This window comes from Sylvia atricapilla, chromosome 5 (assembly GCF_009819655.1).
Source record: "Sylvia atricapilla isolate bSylAtr1 chromosome 5, bSylAtr1.pri, whole genome shotgun sequence".
Taxonomy (NCBI): domain Eukaryota; kingdom Metazoa; phylum Chordata; class Aves; order Passeriformes; family Sylviidae; genus Sylvia; species Sylvia atricapilla.
Genome location: NC_089144.1, coordinates 55,833,085 through 55,846,087, shown reverse-complemented (window position 1 = coordinate 55,846,087; position 13,003 = coordinate 55,833,085). Strand labels below are relative to the sequence as shown.

At 34.5% G+C, this 13,003-nt stretch overlaps 1 protein-coding gene across 2 annotated transcripts in view; it reads right to left on the bottom strand.

Annotated features, from left to right (window-relative positions):
• Positions 1 to 13,003, bottom strand: part of CCDC91 (coiled-coil domain containing 91) — a 113,385-nt gene that overhangs the window by 29,825 nt on the left and 70,557 nt on the right. For both annotated transcript variants that reach the window (XM_066319568.1, XM_066319567.1), the window contains exons 9-11: positions 9,183 to 9,275; positions 8,935 to 9,003; positions 7,200 to 7,376 (exon numbers count right to left, since the gene is read on the bottom strand). In XM_066319568.1, the coding sequence (XP_066175665.1) occupies positions 7,200 to 7,376; positions 8,935 to 9,003; positions 9,183 to 9,275 (339 nt within the window). The remainder of the gene's footprint in view (positions 1 to 7,199; positions 7,377 to 8,934; positions 9,004 to 9,182; positions 9,276 to 13,003) is intronic.

Sequence of the window (13,003 nt, the reverse complement as noted above, 5' to 3'; positions counted from 1 at the left end):
TTAGCACTGATCAATCCAATCAAAATCCTACAGAGTTGCAAAAAGTTATTTCTGAAATTAAATTAAAAATATGCCAATTTGCTAAGTATTTCAGAGACAGAATAAAGGGACTACTTCAAACTCTTACTCCTCCACAGGACTTTGCAACCCCTGAAAAAGATGAAAAAAAACTCCAAGTGGGCAAAGAGAGACTGATAATCATAATAGTTTGTATTTCCTTAACTGACAATGCCCTCAAAGCTCTGTATAGTATAGACACAAAGAGCTTTGAGGATAACGAAATTAAATTTTAAGGAAACTAAATTAATATCGTGTCATGTTAAAATCTTCCCTAGTAAAACAAAAATCATAGAAGAACGGCAAGCAATGCCAATATAGGTAAAAGTTGATCTTCTGGTAACAAATGCTATAAATAGAGTAATTAATGATGAAAAAGAGACAAAAGCAAACCCTGAAAGAGAGGCAAAAAGCAGTTTATAACCTGTTTAACAGAGAAATAGTGTTGGAGTAAAGGGCTGGAAAGTTGCAACAGCAATTATGGCAATATTTTCAAAGGAGAGAAAAAAAAGCATTAATAAAAATAAAGGAAAAGTGGGAGCTTGTATGAAAACTGTACCTTTGTTTTTAGATATGATTTTTTATCTCCTACAGATATGATGCCAAATGCATGCTGTATACAAAAAATTATATTTACAATTAGATCTGAAAGAAAACCACTATATAATCCAGAGTAACATGTGACAGGGTTAGTCTTGAGGGTACAGAAAGTATTTGGGAAGTGGGAAAGGAAAAAATAAAGACTAAGAAAATTTTGAGTGATAGTGCTGCATTTTAAAAGAGATATCACAGAGATTTATCAGGGTTTTCATTGTATACAGAAAGAACTCACAAAGAGGCCATGGAGGAAAAAGAGAGTTAGGCTTCCAAATTTGGTATGAACCAAGAGGCAATCTTGCACAGAATAAATTTATTGGACAATGGAAAGACAAGACAAATGTATAATCCCCATATATTTCCTCCTTTTCCCTTATACTGTCCACCAAAAAATTCCTTCAATACCTACTCATTTGATGCATGAGAAAAATTGAAGTGTTTTTTTTACAGGGCTAAGAAAGGGCCATTTAATACCTAATAAATCTGCCTGAAAGCTAGAGTGGGAAATAACTTTTTAAAAAACCTTTACTCCTTCTTAGTCCATGCAACCTTCTCAAATGCAGGGCAGTGGGGAAAAATATTTAGATAAACATTATTTTTGAACAAAAATTTAACAACTAATTTTGGGACTTCTGGAAAAGAAAGAAAAGCCAGTTCCTTAGGAATAAAGGCAACAGCTTCATGTTTTCATTCACGTATCTTTTATTGCCTTACACATAACTGAGTGTGGAAATCCTTGAGAATTTCAATACCAAATTCATTCAGGCTTGCCAAACTACCAACAGAAACACTCCCTCAAGTAGATGAGAACCAAAAAACTTTTGATAATGTGGCAGGTAAGGAGCCACTCACTGTTTAGGATTTAGCACCAGATGTCCTAGACATTTCTTTTTTACCTTCCAAGCAATGGCATATACTGATGTTCATAAATTATCAAATTTCATTAAACACTGTTTAAATAATAAATTCTTTTTCAATAATCTAGATGTTTGCCAGTAAAATTGTATTAATACTTTCTAAGAACCATAGATTACAAATTTATTGTTCTGCAAAGAACACCACCACATAAACCTTCAGAAACGTGAACATACTCAATCGCCTTTAATTCTTAAAAGTTTACTCAGCAAAGACCACTGGAAAGTTCCTTTTTTTCTCTTTCTCATAAGCATTTTAGTTAACTTTTCTTGCAAAAATATTTTTTCTTTGTATATCCTCAGTATATCTCAGTTGTGGCTTGGCTGAATGAGACACCACAGCCTCAGTTTTCCTGAAATACTTTCCCATTGGTAAGATAATTTTGCTTTAGTGCTTTTCCTCATGTCCAAGAGGAAGTAGAGTTTTTGTTAGTTCTTTTAATAAATTAAAGGTTCTTATTCTCTCTCTTTTTTTTTTTTTTTTTTTTTTTTTTTTTTTTTTTTTTTTTCTTTCCTAAATATTTGCAGCCTTCAAAACACTTGAGTCTCTAATGGATCTGCTGTGTGGATTATGGCAGAGATGAACTCAGCCTCTTTTTCCCTGGAGAATTAGAGTAAACTACACTAGATTATATACAACATTTTAAATCTAAGCCTTCAGGAAATGGCAAAGGTGATTCTTTGCTTCAAATGCCTTAGCAGAATTATTTATTTCAAGCTATGAGATGGACTTAAATTTCCAGGGCTCACCCTGCAGCTGCCAGCTTTCATTATACTTTTAATAAATTTATTTTAAAACAAAAACAGTGGTGCATAATTTTTTTTTCAGTTTCTTTTGCTAATTCTCTCCCACACCACCATGGATTTCATCTCCTTTATTTAGCTCAGTATTTGGCTGCATAAAATGATAATGACACAGAGACCTCTGTCCATTATAACTATGGGAGTTACTCTGCATTCCCTGCTAATTATGAATTTAAAGTATCACTCTTTTATTCAGAATTGTATTGATATCATCGTCCTATATCCCCAAAGAAGTTTTGGACTTCAGCTTTTTCAATGAGTAAAAAAAAACATAAAGAAGGATAGAGAGAATTGCCCATTGTTTTTTCAGTTTAGAGTTGTACCCCAGGAGCTTTGCTGCAATTTTGAATTCTGGGGTAAAAAGCTTCTGCCTCAACCACACTGCTTGTTATACTTTCTCTTTATCTAGAGGATATCCACTTTTTATTTAAATAGGTGTTCTAGAAAAAAAAATCTAGTGAAGGAATTTCACCAGGTATTCCTCTCAACACTGACAACTACCAGACGACATTAACTGTCCTCGCAGGGAGGATGCCACTGTAAAAAACACCAGACAATGTATGAAAAACAGAAAAGAAAGTACTGGAGATATGCCAACCTACATCTAGTCTGCTGAATAGATGAGCTCCTAATCTATGATGACTTTTCAATGTGTTGTAAATGGATCATGAGGTTCCTGTGCAAATGGACATTATCTTTAATCAAAAGACTACTTGTGTTTTTCAAGGAGAGCTTGTTCTTCCTGATTTAAAATGCAAGCCTGCTCTTCCCCCAAAATGAGCATGCTCTTCTAAATTAAACAAAACACAACATGACATAACACAACACAACAAAACAAAAAACTCCCCCAAAAACTGTTATAAAAGGATGAAGCACCTGAATAACACAGTTATAAAATCTGAAAATGCTGCCAGTCTCAACTAAAATGGAAATCATCTGGACTTTTACTACTTCACAGCCTCGAGAGAGTCCTCTGAAAAACTATTTTTCCATTTCTCTGGTGATGTAAAATATCACATTTATCCCTTCAGAGTTATAAGGCTTCAAAAATTAATACTTTTATTTTAAGTACAAATACTATATCTCTAAGTAAAGACCCCAAGTCACTGGAATAGTCAAAGATTTCATGAGAAGTTTTCATTAGAAAGAAAAACAAAATAATATTCATCTTATTGTAATCCATTAATTTCTTAAAGAAAAAACAAAGAAGGGGGTATGTCAAGGTTGCTCCATCAAGTTGAAATATTAACCCAGTATGTCTTAGTTCCTACTTGCACTGTAGGCTTACCTTTACTCTGCTGTTTCATTTTTGGTAGCAAAATATTTGATATTAAATATTATTGGTTTATTAAACTGTCTCTAAGTCTCTTGATTTTTCTCTAGAAATGTTAAATTAGTATAATAAATCTTAAATGGAAGTAGTATTTCCTTACTGGGAGACTTGACAACAATTTGACTGAGGACAAACTTTTTTTTTAGGACAAAGTTTTGCCAATGAATATCTCACAAGCAGAAGGCATCTGCACAAACCTCCCAGATTTGCATCCCCTGTGGGTCTCTTTCCTGGCCACTCTGCAACACCGCCAAAAAAGTCTAAAACAATACCTGTATCATCCCTGCAAAGGAAACACTCATCTTTTCTTCTTTTTAACAAATTATTTAGGTGACGAAGGGAGATTTCACTGCCTAATTCAGCACAAGTGTGACCTTCAAACCTTCATTGTTCTGCTTAAACTGCCTAACCAATGAAATGTAAACAACCCACACTTTGATGGTTTTTTCCACTTGCTTTCTCATATATAGCCATATAACTTCTAGTGCACGTCTTTAAAACCTGGTGGAAAAAACCAACACATTTTATTTTAATAAAAAAAAAAATTAATGGATGTCAAATTACTCTTTTAAGCCAATGAATCAAAATTCCTAATCATGTTTCTCTGGTCCAGAAGGTAAGGGAGAAGCAAACAAATTCATTCCACTTTGACATGGAAATTTTTTCTCCCCTCATTTTTGTAATTTAAATGTTTTACAGATACACAGTGGTGCTACAGTTTTTGAAATATATCTTTTATCAGCTCCTGCGCCATGCAGATGAAAATGCCTTTTTCTCTATGGGTTTGCATCTGAAAGAAAATAATAAAATTTTCAGTGTTATTGAGTTTTTCCATTAATTATTCCTAGAGTTATTTGTGGGCACTTTGACTTGCAGAGTACTGGACTGACCCTCTGTGATCTTCCCTTTTCGCAGACTTACTGCATTAGCGAAGGAAAACTTCTTCTCTTTAATACTATGCATAATTTCTTCTTTAGTTCAAATCAATAAAGCAAATCCCTTTGAAATAATTTACAGCAAAACAAAAATTTTACTCTAGGATTATTTTACATTTCATTGTCTAAAATATTAGGCTCTGTGTTTGCATTTTGGCCGTTACAGAGCTGACTTAAAATATTGCCTTAACAACAACTGCAAGAGAGTCAAGAATGCAGTTATAGCTTTTGTAAGACAAAAGTTTGCAGAAAACAAAACATAAATAAGAAACAACTCTGTGTGGAAGGCTATACATAGAAAAAAAAATAGTGCCCACACACTACGTGCCTTGTAGGCCCAAGTGTTTTTCATCATTAAACTGAAGTTGTATCTGACATATATATCACATATAAGTTATCATTTGGCACATAACTCTGCAGGACTTCTTCTGTTGACAGAAGATTTTAGTATTTGGTGCATGCTTATAATTGTAATGGCCTTAAGGAAATATGCTAGTTCTTGGCATAGGAAGAAGGGAAAATTTCTCCAGGAAAACAATTTCTGAAATCTCCATCTTCCTCAGGGAATTTGTACTCATTAATTAGAGAATAAAGGGTTTAGCTTCATATATACCACAGACATATGTGATAGAATTTTGGAAATCTCAAGAAAAATCTCACTTTTCCTTAATTAAAAATAGATTAGGCATTTGAAAAATGAACCTGACAAGAAGGTGAAATAATCATGTTATAACCAAGTAAGAGAAACTATTCCTGTTAAAATTAAAGTTGTCAAAGCTGTTTGTTATTAAAAGAAAAGGAATTAACTAATGACACTACCAAAGGACTACATAAAGGGCAAGATATTTACAGCAAAATAAATCACAAGAGCCTCCAACACCTCAGTGCTGCTCACCATCACAAGGACATCACCAGGTATTTCCACACTAGGAACTACTTGATCTAAAAGAAGCTTGAGAGGAAAAACCTGCCCCTTGGAGAGGCCTGAATTGTTTCTTCAGGGAAACACTGACATGGGCAGTGTATTTAGGACTTTATCAAAGAATATATCCATCAATACTAAACTACTTCTAATGTCATCCTGTCTCATGACAACTTCAAAGGCAACATCAACCATGAGAGTCTGCAATACCCTCCACAGGGAAGACAAACCTGCCCCAGGCTGCCCCCCCAGCTCAGTCCAAATCTCTCCCACACCCACCCAGTGCCTCCCAAATCCAGAAATACAGAACACTGGATGAATTCCAGCACCCAGCCATGGGACTCTTTCACCAAAAATCTTCAGGATCCACCTTCTCAAACTTTGCTAACCATAGTCCTCCTCCTACTAATCTCTTCACATTCTGTGAGTTATAAAATTGCTGTCTTTACTCCAGTAAACAAACACTTTATCACTCTTCCTTCCAGGAACAGATTCTCTACACCACTGGCACCAGTATTCATTCTGGACAGTCTGAATGATTTGTATCTAACTAAAGCCCAGGCAATTGTTCTCAGCTTGAATTCAGCTTTGAACCCAGCTGTTTATCCTTCTGCTCTGAAGAAGAGTTTGACTGCCTGAAGACCCACTGAAAAGTCTTGAAAATGAACATTTTTCCATTAAATACTTTACATTTAAATGAAGTAAAGAAGATATAAAAAAATTAAATAATTCTATTTACATTAGGAATTTAGGCAGTACGAACTGCATCAAAACTATTTTTTTGGTAGCTGATTAGGTATATGAGGTTATTAATTTTGTTTAACACTGGAAAGAGAAATGGTGTCTGTTTCCAAAGAGTACTTTTATTTTACTACAAATTATTACGTTTTGAGGTTTTTTTCTTATGCAGCACATAAAAAAATACAGCAATATCAAATTTCAACACACCAGTGAAATATATTAAATTTCTGAAGACTATACCTTTGAATATGTCACCAAGAAATCAGTGAATTTACAGGCTGTTCCTCCAAATATTTCTAGCATAACAGACCACAAAATTCAACTTTTGGAAGAGTAATTTAATTGCGATTATAACATATTTAATTTGAAATTTGTAGGAATGCTAAAAAGCACTGTTGTTACTGTCCCTCTCAATTTGCATTAATGAATTACAATTATTACAGAAGCACCTCTCCAATGATTAACTCTAGAAACATTTCTAGTTCATTGCTGTTAACTTTCCAGCTTTTATAAACCCCTCTTTATTTTGTACCTGTTCTCTAAGGAACAAATGTAACATCTTTAGTCTTCCACAGGTATGGAAGTCATCTAAACTGTTTACAGCCACTCTCTGAGCTCCTCATCCTGGGCTCCTTTTGAAGTCAGAGGACAAAACCAGGCATGATTTGTATAATTTCAAAATATGTATCTGTAAATGTCACAGGAGTTTTGCTCTGTATGTGCCAGCCTCTCTCCATGCAGTCACAGTCTAGGTGAAGATAAACTGCTTGCTGTGCATTGCAAATATCAACTGAGTGACAAGTGCCACAGGAAAATCTACCACAATAACAGAAGACATTCAAAAGTAAAAACAAAAATACGTAAAGCACATGCATGGAAGGGTAAAACATACTAACCTGGTTCTGCTTTCTTTGCTCTTGCATGGCTTCTGAAACAGCCTGGGCAATCTGCTCTCTGTGACTATCACGTTCTGCTTCCCACAGTTTTCTTTCTTCTGCATGAATCTTCTCCATATTTCTCCTCTCCTCCTCTACTGCTTTCAGAACAGCTTTCTGCACTACTTCTTTTTCAGCCTATGAAACAGATCAGGCACAATGAGATGAGGAACACACTCAACCTGAATGACTAACTCCTATATATCACCTTCTTCTAAAGAGGTCTAGGAGCTGGCAAGACATGGGATGTGAATATTTTCACCTCTGAACTATGAGGTTCAATTTATCTTACGGTGCTATCAAGCAGGTATTTCCTCTGGGCAATGACTTGTGTAGTTATAGAAAGGAAGAGCAAGTCACAGGTTAGACTCTTAAATTCCCACCTACTCAAAACACAGGAATTATCCCCATGTAAGTGATAGTCCTGCGCTTATCTACAAATATCTGAAGTGCAAAAACTGTCCAAGAATCTTCTGTAGAAAATTAGCCAACATACACTTAAAACAAACATGTCTTCCCTCCCAAAGCTCCTTGGCTATTATGCTACAAGAAGTACTGTTTTAATTTCTCCCCAGTCATTATATTCAACCATTATCTGAAATCACTGAAAATTTGAAGCCAGCAGCTCCACACATGCGTAGCCACGCAAATTATTTATCAGGAAGACAACCACTGTATAATATCTACAAATAAATAATGGAGAACTGAAGTTCAAAATAAGCAAACACGGGATAACAAAACTTAATCACAAATCCCTAATTTTTAATAAGCTTATAGGTCATTCCTATGCCCCTTTGAGGTGATATGGAACTGGGCAAATCAAGTCTTAAAAAGCAAAAAACCACTGTATTCATCAGGTACCCACACTTCCCACTAAAGCAGCTTTCAATTCACTGGGACTTGATTTTCTACTTAGATATTAGAAATATAATAATCAAATTAGGATGTTTTATATACACAAATTTTCCTGTAGATATCAACCATGGAAGAAATGTTTGTGGTACTACTGAATGTTATTCAGTGAAGTGCTCAACCACTGTTCATATAATACACAAAAAAGACATACTGAAAATTATAATACAGCCTGATGAACTGTGCTAGGTAATACACACGTCCAGCTTCCCCAGACCATGACATGCAACTGAAGTTTTGTACTGGATTATATATCAGTATTAGAAGTTATTCTAGCTTAAAATTTACAAAATTATTGTCCTTTTAGCCAATCAGCTTATATAAAATAACTCAAGACCTGTTAAACTGTCCATGTTTGTATATAATCTAAGAATAGTTCTCTCCTCATTGAAGACGGCCGTATTCAATTGAAGTAAATAAGACATGATGCTAACTAAGATCATCAGTTGACCCTGCTACCTAGCTCTTCAAATCAAGAGAATGATGTCAAAACACCACAAAACCAGGTATTTAGGCAACAGCAACAACTGAACTGTAATATTGTGACTTCTTGTTAGAAACAATTCAGAGGCTATCATCCAAGAGAAGGAAGCTCCATCTCTGTATCAAGGCATGGGATTTGGCAGATGTGTTCATTTTCAGTAGAACCAGCTTCTTCTAAACACAGATGAGAATACAGAGCTTGATAAACATAGCTATGAAACAAAAGTGTCTGAACTTGGCATTTGTAATGACACACATGGAATCCACATTGCATAATTATCTGCTAATTAATGAGAGATACCTTTGCAGCAGCTGCCAGAGCCTCCTTGCTTCTCTGTCTTTCTTCATCCAAACATTTGTCCAGCACTTCCTGCAAATGTTGTGAAAAATTAAAACTGCAACAGGCAATAAAGGAGGGGCTAAAAATCATTCCAAACAGTCAAAGTGTTTAAGAAAGCTTCTTCTTCCTGTCAGTAATTGTGACAGGATCATTCCCATTAAACTCCACAATGCTGATTTTTTTTTTTTTTTTGCAAACAAACGCAATACCTTGTGCTTTTGCGACTGCTGCATCATAGCTTCTTCTATCTTTTCTGATAAAACCTCCTTTTCTGCTTCCAAAATGTCAAGAAGTCGCTGATGCTATTGGGAGAAAATATTCATATTTTGGTAACCACAGCCAGTGAGTAAAACAGACAAAATAATTTAGCCAAGTCACTTAAACTTGTCAGTTACTCAAAAAATTACTTAAAATGTAGATTCAGTTAAATTACATTCACAGCACTCCTTTAAGGGATTTCATGCCATGGAAAAACTACAATAATAAGAAATATTTAGTTTCCTGAATAGTTAGTATTTCCTTTCAGTCTGAAAAGTACTGGGGAGAAAACTGAAAAATGAATCACTATGTAAAAGCAACACTTACACAATTGATAAAGATGGTGTAGGCAACACCCCACTTCATTTCATTTAAACAGTTGCAGAATTTAAATTAGTCTTGTGCTACCTCAGTTGTATGCACAGAGAATAGAAGGCAGATGTATTTTTTTCAACCAATTGTGATGTCATGACCCTCGAGAGCCAGGAAATGTGAACAAATGAGAATGCCACTTTCTTGACAATTTCTTGTCATCCTAAACATTTTTTTCAGGGAGAAAATGAACTCTGAAATGATTATGTATTCTATATGCAGACACAGAACTGTTCATAGTCATGATTCATTTTTTTTTTTCTCTGTATCAAGTAAAGAATTTGCAGGGTGTGGGTTTTGTCTGTAAGAGCTAAACTGTTTCCCAAAACCAAAAATTACTGCTGGAATTTATTGATGCTACGTATTTGTCATGATATAATTGCTAGCAATTCAGTACAATTTTTAAAACTTTTTAAAGAGAAGATCTATTGTAACCTGAAAGTACAGTATCAATGCATTAACATTTTACAAGATCACGAAGAGGAAGGTGTTTCAGTAGAGTTTTATATTAATATCAGTGTATATAACGTATTTTTTTTACAGTTAAGCAGGCAAATCCCCCTTTCATCAGCATATCTAAGAAACAGTAATTTCTGTTTCACAAATGTTATTATGTTTTAATTTCAAGTGTCTCTAATGGCAGCTAGAAATACATTACCAAAGTGCAATACTATGTTCTGAAAAATATTTTTTTCTTTGAAGAATAGAAGAGTTTTAGACTGCTTTATAAAGCAAAACACCTATCTGCTCTTCCAGTATAAACACCTAAAGTGGCATTTCCTTGTGAATTTACTTAAAATAGGTCTGAATGTGGCAGACATATTCTAATGGAAAACACCTGTGGAAGGAGTAGCAAAATTCACATCATGTTTATACTTAATGATGCATAACTCACTTTTCTTGTGTTTTCAGACATTAGCTTTAACTATCAGGGCACTTAAAGAAATTACATTTTTCCAGTAACTCAAAGGTGAAACAATAAATGGATTTTATTAGTTACGTGCTCTCCACAACTCTTCACTTGACTAACTGCACAGGTTACAAATTTGTTATTTCACAATGACACAATATAAAACAAACACAGGCAAGGATTTTCGCAGACATATGTCATGAATCCAAGCTTACTAATCATGGCAAGCAAAACACTGAATTTTTATTTTGCTTGTCAAGAAGCAGCACAGGAGATTCTAGGGAGAGTTCCTTAGAAAAAAATCACATCTATCTTGAAAACACTTGCAATAAAATGGGAGTCAGTCTGTTCAGTGAGATGAGACTTTCTATTTTAAGCCTGGAAGGCGGGGAATTCCAGCTTGACTCTGACCATCAGATTTCAGTCAGATTTCTGGGTTACCAGTATCCATAGTTTTCACATTTGCCACAACAGGCCAGCTACCAGATCTATCTCACAGCATTCTCAATGGGACCAAAATTTTCAGCTTCTAAACTCCGGAAGAGTTTTAAAATTTTATTTTCTATGTATGTATCACAGCATTCTCAATGGGACCAAAATTTTCAGCTTCTAAACTCCGGAAGAGTTTTAAAATTTTATTTTCCATGTATGTATAACAAGGCATTCAAGCCCTTCCTGGAAGTCCAGGAATGCAGACACTTGCATGAATGCATTATAGAACATGTGGACATGGAGAAAACCACTGTCAGTCCCCAATGATGCAAGTTTGATGACCACAGAGCTTCACATAATCTAAACCTGCACGCAGAATTAATTCTCATTAACCTGTCAGGGACCTGCAATCCTTAAAAATACCAGTATCACAACCAAAATTAAAACTACAAAAATGATTCTAACTACAAAAAAGTTGCCTAGTAAGTAAACAAGTCGAAAAACCAGAAGGCTGCAGTGATTACTTTGATTTTAGGCTCTCCTATTTACTTGGTAGACTAGAAAGTCTATATGGTATTGCATTTGGAGTTTTATTAAATTCAAAGAAATTCAGCAAGAACTTAATGAATAATTGCATCTGTTTATAAAAACATGTTAGTTCATATTTTTCAAGATACCACAGGTAAGTGTTTGTAAAGGGACATTTAGAATGCTTTCTAAATGTTTTTACAAATAAAAACCGTAACTACAAATATAAACCCTACTAGCTTTCAAAATAGAAGCTAATAACTTCTGTCATAATTCAGTGTAATTTATTATACATTAAATAGTATCACTACTTCTCATGGAATCACAGAATTTATAATTTCAATACTCTAAGTCTCTTGTGAATAGCTTGGTATGTCCTTTCCTGTTTTAATATAAATGCTTATTCATGTGAAATAATCCTCCAATAAATGATTACCTTCATATCTGAACATCCAAAAGATCATTTATCATCACAAATGTTGCAACAGCTGTCCATACAAACCAGTAAAGCAAATTCTCTTGTATTAGTCTCAGAGAAATACCTTGGAGAACTGTTTATTTGGCTTCAGAATCTATATTAGGTCAGTCTTGTTTTTTCAGAGAGAAACATACCTTCAGCTATTACGTTACATAAATTATATAAAAAATAAGGAAATAGAAATGGAGAAAATAGAATAAAATATTATATGAACTGCTTCTCCCTCAAACGGGTCTTGAGTCTAGAAAATCCATATGACATAATTAGTGTGGATACAACATAAAAGCTTCCATTCTGCATGTAATTAATATTCAATTTAATTACAAATCAAGAATGTCTTGGTTTTTTCCACAGTACTATGCCCCACAGCAGTGTTAGTCCTCATACAGAGGCACGGAATGTCCCAAAAAGCTGTACTTATTAAAATGATGTAGAGTGATCTTGGTGGTATTATTAATCCATTTTCTAGAAAAGATTGCATCTGAATGCATCTGAATTACTTATTTCAGAAGCACAGATATTTCAAAGGCATATTCAGGGAGCATGGTTATGCATATCACTTGAGCAAGAAATCTGGGAAGTTATGGATAGTAAAGGCTTCTGTCAACAAAGAAATTTTAGCTATTTCTGTATAACGACAGCATTCAGACAGACTTTGGGAAAAAAAAAAAAAAAAGGCAGAAATTCAAAGAAAGTTAATAATAATTGCATCAACAGAATTCCCAGCTGTTAGTTTAAATGGCTCTGCATCACGAACTATTCTAATCTTTTTGGAACTATTCTTTAGTTTGGGCAGCTGGGTCTGTATTTCAGATTTCAAAATTATCCAAGTAGAAATTATTATACAGAAGCATTGGATACATTGAATTTCTAGACATGCAGAAGGACTTCAGAGTCTGGTACTAGATGCTCATGGTGAACTTCACATACATTTAGTGCTTCCTCAGTTGGTCTTTCAGACAAATTTAGTAAAGGGAATTGAAGGCTAGAAACAAACAGAAGGCGACAGTTTCACTTCAGCACTTACACGTCTGAGAATTTTCAAGTGTCCT